The 7,282-nt window shown below is 34.2% G+C and overlaps 1 protein-coding gene across 5 annotated transcripts in view; it reads left to right on the top strand.

Moving 5' to 3' along the window:
- LOC116850664 (heterogeneous nuclear ribonucleoprotein U) overlaps positions 1-7,193 on the top strand; it is a 9,622-nt gene extending 2,429 nt beyond the window's left edge. Inside the window, exons 3-10 of one of the 5 annotated variants that reach the window (XM_032829198.1) lie at positions 1,449-1,638; positions 1,789-2,528; positions 2,596-2,721; positions 2,805-2,970; positions 3,758-3,997; positions 4,060-4,330; positions 4,439-4,724; positions 5,101-7,193. In XM_032829198.1, the coding sequence (XP_032685089.1) occupies positions 1,449-1,638; positions 1,789-2,528; positions 2,596-2,721; positions 2,805-2,970; positions 3,758-3,997; positions 4,060-4,330; positions 4,439-4,724; positions 5,101-5,247 (2,166 nt within the window). In that variant the 3' untranslated portion in view covers positions 5,248-7,193. Of the gene's footprint in view, positions 1-1,448; positions 1,639-1,788; positions 2,529-2,595; positions 2,722-2,804; positions 2,971-3,757; positions 3,998-4,059; positions 4,331-4,438; positions 4,787-5,100 lie in introns of all 5 variants that reach the window. The other 4 variants (XM_032829199.1, XM_032829200.1, XM_032829202.1 and 1 more) reach the window with 4 other exon arrangements.
- The last annotated feature ends 89 nt before the right edge of the window (positions 7,194-7,282 follow it).

A 7,282-nucleotide genomic window follows, 5' to 3' on the forward strand; every position in this document is an offset into this window, starting at 1 on the left:
ATGTATGTATGTATGTATGTATGTATGTATGTATGTATGTATGTATGTATGCATGTTTCTTTCTCTCACATTCTCTCATTAGAGAATATCTTTTATTATATGAGACAAAAAGGCAGTAACTATTACTATCTTGAATATTTTTGAAATAAGTAAGAGATAAATTTACCTAACACTATTACATACCTATTACAAAATTATATTTTGTTAATTTATATCTTACACTCTTATAATCTTACTACAATCTAACAAAATTATATGATATAAAAATGCGGTAACATTTTTTTTCCAGGTGGAATAACTTTGAAGATTTAAAGATTAACTTTGTTTTTTTTAATGGAATGTTATATTTTTGCATTTATTTTTTGTAAAAAATGATGATTTATCATGACTAAACTTTAATGATTTTGAGTCATCTTTTTGTCATATGTTGTAACTTTTCGAATAACCACTATTTAAGAGATACTGAAGCTGAAAATTTTACCGACAGAGTACTGACATTTTTCTACAAAGTTTATCATATTGGGTGTACAGAATTATAAATGCTTTCACGCAATGAAAGTACATGCAAAAATAAATAGGAGCATTGCTCAATATATAATGGAAACGAAAAAAAGAAAATTTTAATGTAAAATCTCAAACTATATTAGTGTAATATTTACTTAATCCAAAAGTTCTGCATCTTGTACACACGGAAAGTTTGGATGCTTCAAACAAAAAAATTTTGAAGAACATTGTTGTACTTGTGCATTTAAATTCAGAAACGTAAAAATATCGGAAAAATTTGCAGATATATTTCTACATATGTGTGGTTAGGTTTTCCGCTGAATATAGTAAAATAAAATAATACACATTTACATAAGTTCTTTATGTGTATATATGGTCGAGTTTTTTAATTCATCGATGGATCCATCGATGAATTAAAAAACTCGCCCAATATAAGAAATACGAAAAGACTAGCATAATTGTGTTAGCGATGATTGTTTGTATGTTATCGAATATCTTCGTCGATTTCAGCATTCCTGTAATAAATAAATACAAAACATAACGTTTCATAAAGGATGCATTCGGGGAACACGCTACCAACGCTACCGCGTTTTTCTATCTTTATCGCTCCTTAAATAACAACAAGGATAGAATGACGGTAGCATTGAATAGCGCTAATAGCGAGTTCCCCGAACGTACCTAAAAAAAAGAGTAAAAAACAAAAAAAACAAAGATAACTTTCAGATCTTCAAAATTATTAAACCTAGAAAGAAAGTGTTATCACCATAAGATGATAGTTTCTGTACTATATATTTTCTATTACATAAATTTTTGTTCTACTCTTATATTTCAAAAATATCTATGGTAGTAATAGTTATTGTCTCTCTTTCTCATCTTGTATATTGAATTCTATTTATAGAATTAATTAATCTTTTTAATTATGTATTTTCTCTTACATGAAAAAGGATGTGAAAATGGCGGAAATAAAGCAAAAAGACGCTAAGTTAGATACAGACCAGTCAAATCAAAAGGATAGCAAAGACAGGAAAAGAAAAAGATCTCCTAGCCCAGTGAAAGTTTGTCAAATGTCTCTTGCTCCATTTAAACCCGAGGAAGAACCAGAGTTTGATGAATATGCTGTAACTTTGTCATATTGTAAGCATCCACCAATTTCATATATTTCTTAACAATTACTAAAACATATTTTAGTCTATGTAGTGTATATTTTAATGTATATAAGTTTTAAGTACATATAACATATATTTAATAAGATTAATAGGAATTAACGTATTTTTCGACTTTTAGATGATTCAGACTTAAATTTAGTCATCAGTGAGGATGGTTTTTATTCTGCGACACCTATGCATAACGATGATCTCTGTCATATGTGGGCTGGCACAAGAGCGTCTTATGGTTTTACAAATGGAAAACTGTTCTACGAAGTCAAAATTACGGAAAACTGTCCCACTACTGCTCAAGATAAGGAGCACATGCTCAGGGTTGGTTGGTCGACTCTCGATACGTCGATGCAACTTGGCGAGGAGAGATTCAGTTACGCGTACACGAGCACCGGAAAAAAAGGCACGGACAAGGAGTTCACGGATTACGGAGCAAGCTTCAACAAGAACGACGTCGTGGGATGCTATCTCGACTTGATGCCTGATGACACCGTGGAATTGTTTTATACGCTAAATGGCATGGAGTTGGGATCCGCATTTAGTATCTCTAAAGAAGAACTCGGTGGCAGGCCGCTGTTTCCACACGTTCTGAGCAAAAATTGCACATTCGTTTGCAATTTTGGGCAAGAGGAGGCATGGTGCGAGTGTCCATTATATATGCAGGATTACGTTTTTGTGGGCAATGTTCAATTGAAGAACAGGATTGCCGGTCCACGTAGACCGAACGAAAGAGCCGAGTGCGAAGTGATAATGATGTGTGGTTTGCCGGCGGTGGGGAAGACCGCGTGGGTGAAGAAACACGCGGCCGAGAAACCAGACAAACGATACAATATTTTAGGGATCGATAACTTAGTTGAGAAAACGGGGGTGGGTATCTTAAAATAAAGTTTAATATGTAATACAGTCGTTTGACATAACATTTTCCACTCCATAGGATATTGCCGTGTGTCAAAAACAGAACCCATCTTCGCGAGACGTCATTATCGACAAGTGCAATCGTGCACTCGACGAATTGTTAGACGTAGCTGGCAGCAGAAGACGTAACTATATCTTAGACCAGGTACGAAACGATATACATACACGATCCTTGTGAAAGCTAGTCGGATGTCTTTATAAAGAAAAATTTTCTTATTGTGCATACAGGGAAGTAACGTATATGCTTCTGTACAAAAACGTAAAATGCGGTATTTCTGCGACTACCAACGGAAAGCGGTCGTTATGGTATTAGCGGACGAGGAGTACAGTCAACGTCTGTCCGTGCACGATGCACGGAAAAAATTCTCAGATTCGGATATTATGGAATTGAAAGGTATTTATTCGTATTGCATTGAACAGATTTACATATCAATGTCAAGAAATGTGCCATTTGTATATAGAATGATATTTAATTGAAATTATAAAAGTATATAACAGTAGTTTTCTATTTATACACACTATACACACACACACACACACACACACACATATATATATACACATACATACATGAAATTACTAATTATACATACACAAGCACACACATAATAGATAATAGAAACTTTATAATCCTTTTTATTACATTGAAGTAAATACTATACTGAATTAATTATTAAATTTACATCATATAATAATATACATTTTTTTATTGTGTTAATACAACAACAAATTTACTAAAAGTTACATTAAGATTTTTACATTACATTTAATTATGACATAATTGACATAGTTTGGAACAAATTTTGTTCATTTTTTTCGTATTTCAACATTCTATATGATAAATGAATGCAATCTGATCAATTATAAGGAACTTAACGTTACTGAATTTTGTGATCTGATATACTAAAAGTTGCTGTAAAGTTTTATATATATATACAAGGTGTCCGGTAACTGACCGAGCAACTGCCGTGTACGGGTAGAATGGGTCAAAATAATCATAAAAATTACATACCATTTTTAAGTTTTCTCAATATTTATTCCGTAATTAATTAAAATGTATAAACGAGTGAGCTCACGAAAAGCGGTAGGACAGGCTCTGTGTGTGTGCGGGCGTGTGTATATACAATTGTTAATTTTGTGTTATATGTAACATTTATTTATTAAAACTTAAAATATTGTAGCAAACTTTATTACACCTTCGGTGGGAGAGTTTTTCGATACGGTAGAGTGGGTTGGACTGAATGAGGAGGAGAGTAAGAAACTAATCGAGAAATACAACAAGGAAGGTAAGGAAGCTGGATTTGGCCAACAACAACCAGCAAAGCGAGCCCGTCTCGACAAGAACGAACCTGCTAACAGAGAGATACGCGACTCACGAAATAATAGAGATATACGAGATTATCGTGACAGGAGAAACAATTGTAAGTTGATTGTTATTAGCGATTCTTCTTGTTACCAAATAGAATGTCGCTAATAATAATAGTGTGCACTCGTGGTCTAGATCAAGACAGAGGAGGTCGCAATCCTCCTTGGCGTGGTGGCAATAATATGGGAGGTTGGAGAGGAGACAGACCGCAGAGAGGCGGCTACATGAGGCATAGCGGTGGCTATGGACCTCCCGTTCCATGGAGAATGCGAGGACGCGGTGGACCCTTGCGAGGGGTAGACCGACGAGGTGGTGGGATTGACAGAAGACAAGGAAACGATAGAAATCGACCTGTTGCAGCTAGACAAGGAAATTGGGGTCATATGAGGTAAACTTTCTTATTTAGTTTTATTAATTTTCATTCTTAGAACATTATCTCTCTTTTTGTTTTGTTACCAATTGATCATTCATTTGAATGTATTTGTTTTCGTTTCAGCAGTAGTTATCAAGGATCACAGCAGAGTGGATGGGGGGGAGGTTCCGATAATTGGTCTGGTGGCCAAACGCAAGGTAGCTGGAGTCAACAGGGATGGGGCCAACAACAATGGGGAGGCAGTTGGAAAGGATACGGCGGTCAAGGGACATACAGCCAGGCGGGGTACAGTCAGCAACAGGGCTATGGCAATGGCAATTGGAACAATTGGAACCAGCAGTATTACAACAATCAGTATTGGGGCCAGCAACAACAGAGTGGACAAACCACTGCAGCTGGCAGCCAAGCTGTAAGCAAACAATAATCCACCACGTAAATCTTACGAGAACGGAACAGAGAGTAAGGTATAAGGTGATACCCATTTTTTCGTATGCATATTATAAAAAAAAATTAGGAAAAGAAAGAAAAACCTGTTCCTTATCGATCGTTATCTTTTAAAACTTAGATATTTTATTCGGCGGATTTATGGAGTCGTATATTTGCATACTTTCCAACAAAATTTTTGAAAAGTTGCATCGTGCAGATGTAACAGATATCATAGAAACAAAATTTAGGAGATATCTTCGTAAATTAAAAAAATTTAATTTGTAACTCATTTTCTTTGAAATCCACCTGCCAATATAATCATACACGAATTTTATACTCATACATGTATACATTCGCAGGAAATTGCAAATGAAACGGTTGCAACAACCGATACGGGAGCAGGATACAGTTACTCGCAAGGTTGGCAGAGTTACACGCCAGGACGAACTACTGCCGCACAAAGTGCAGCACAATCGACCACGCAGCAGTCTCATTCACACAAATAAATAGACGTCACGATCGCATCACAGCACACGTATTCACAAGTGTTTGAATTTCTTGCAACATGTAAGTGTAACATGGAAGATTTACATCAATATAGTGACTATTTGCCATAGTTACGACAAAGAAACTTTTAGAACGGGCATTTTTATTTTTTTCTTTTATGCGTAAAAGCATTGTTATTACAAGCACTGTGAAAATACATTTGCGAAGGAAAGACGATTGCGGAGAAAAAGATCGATTTTCCTTTCGTAAGAAAAAGAAATTTTTAGCCCTTTATTCAACGATATTTATTCGAGAAAATTTCGAAAAGATTATATACGTGTATGGGTCGATAATATCTAATTATGAAATTTTTTGAATGAGATTCGTACCTCTTGTTAATATATAGGATATTATGAAATCCTGTTATTATTAAGAATAGGGATGATGTATGATGCTATCCTATTCGTACCTCTTGTTAATATATAGGATATTATGAAATCCTGTTATTATTAAGAATAGGGATGATGTATGAGATATATTATCCTATGAGATAAATAATGTTAAATTGAGGGCTAGAACACGATTGATACTTGTGAGCTTCGAAGATCCTTATCGGAAACACAGGTCTAATAATCTAAGTGCATTAATGATAATGTAACAGTCATGTATGCGAGAAAAGATGTAACTTTTCATCGCGCCTTAAAAATAATGGCACATGCAAAAAAAGATGCAAATAAAGGGGGGGATATAAGAAATGTGAGAGGAAGAGTATTACGTATGGGTACATAACACGCAAATAACATTAGATCGAAAAGATACTCTTAATTACTAACCGTACACCCTCAAAGAATTGTGTAAATATGTACAGATTTAAAGTAAAAAATGGGAAAAAAAGAAAAGATTAACCAGAAAAACATTAATGATCTATTTATACAATGGATATATAGAGTTCTGTAGTGTGAAACCTTTAGACTGGGTGCCCTTTTAGAGAAAGAGGAGAAATATATAAAAACACAAATATATATATATATAATACAATATATATATATACACAGATAAACAATATATATATTGTATATCATTTCTGTCTTTATCTTTCTATACCACCGACATTGTATAAAAGGAGAATATTGTAGCGTAAATAAATTATTCTTGGACACACGTTTTATACATGCAGGTTTTTCATTGCACGAGGTGAACGAGTCAGGCAAATTAATGAAAAATATACCATCGATTTTCTTACTCTCTCTTTCTCTCTCTCTCTCTCTCTCTCTCTTTCTCTCTCTCTCTCTCTCTCTCTCTCTCTCTATTATTGTAGATCCATTATATTGTATTTGAAAATGACACCGAACAAGGTTTTGCTATAATATTAGCTTTATTAAACACAATTCCATGATATTTGTATCTACTGTATTTTCTAGGTTTTGTTTCTTTTTCTTTGATGTATGTTATTTCGTTATGATTACACGATAATACTGTTTTGCTGATCAATCCGCCTCTTTCACCGAGGACGGTGTTATCATATGTATTTAATTTTGCACATTTATTCAATCGCTCAGCACGTGGTATTCGGAATCGTGGCTTAAAAGACTTACGATGCATTTGTTACCCTACGTACTTCCTCTGCTAGGACAAAGCGGTTTTCTTTGTTCCATCTCAAAGAGACGGAACGAAGACCGGAAATCCCTATATCAAGCATCATGATAGCGTCTTATGCAAAATGCATACATGAAAACCTTATAAGAGGCGTGTATATATTTATTATGCGATGCGTATATTCGAGCGCAGACAAGATTTTCGTATCGCCTTTAATGGCTGAACAGATTGGATTCTGAGTAGACTCGATCGACTACTCTCGGGATCCTATTATTACGTAAGAAAATTGTTCTATCTTTACGGAAATCGTTCGTTTATCTGCACTTTGTACACCGATAATATATTTTTATAACATACTAATATCGTTTTTCTTTTATATATATATATATATATATATATATATATATATATGCACATATATATGTACATATATATATATATATATATATGTATATATAT

This window comes from Odontomachus brunneus, unplaced genomic scaffold (genome assembly GCF_010583005.1).
Source record: "Odontomachus brunneus isolate Ranch 3 - 2012 unplaced genomic scaffold, Obru_v1 Obru_scaffold_151, whole genome shotgun sequence".
Taxonomy (NCBI): domain Eukaryota; kingdom Metazoa; phylum Arthropoda; class Insecta; order Hymenoptera; family Formicidae; genus Odontomachus; species Odontomachus brunneus.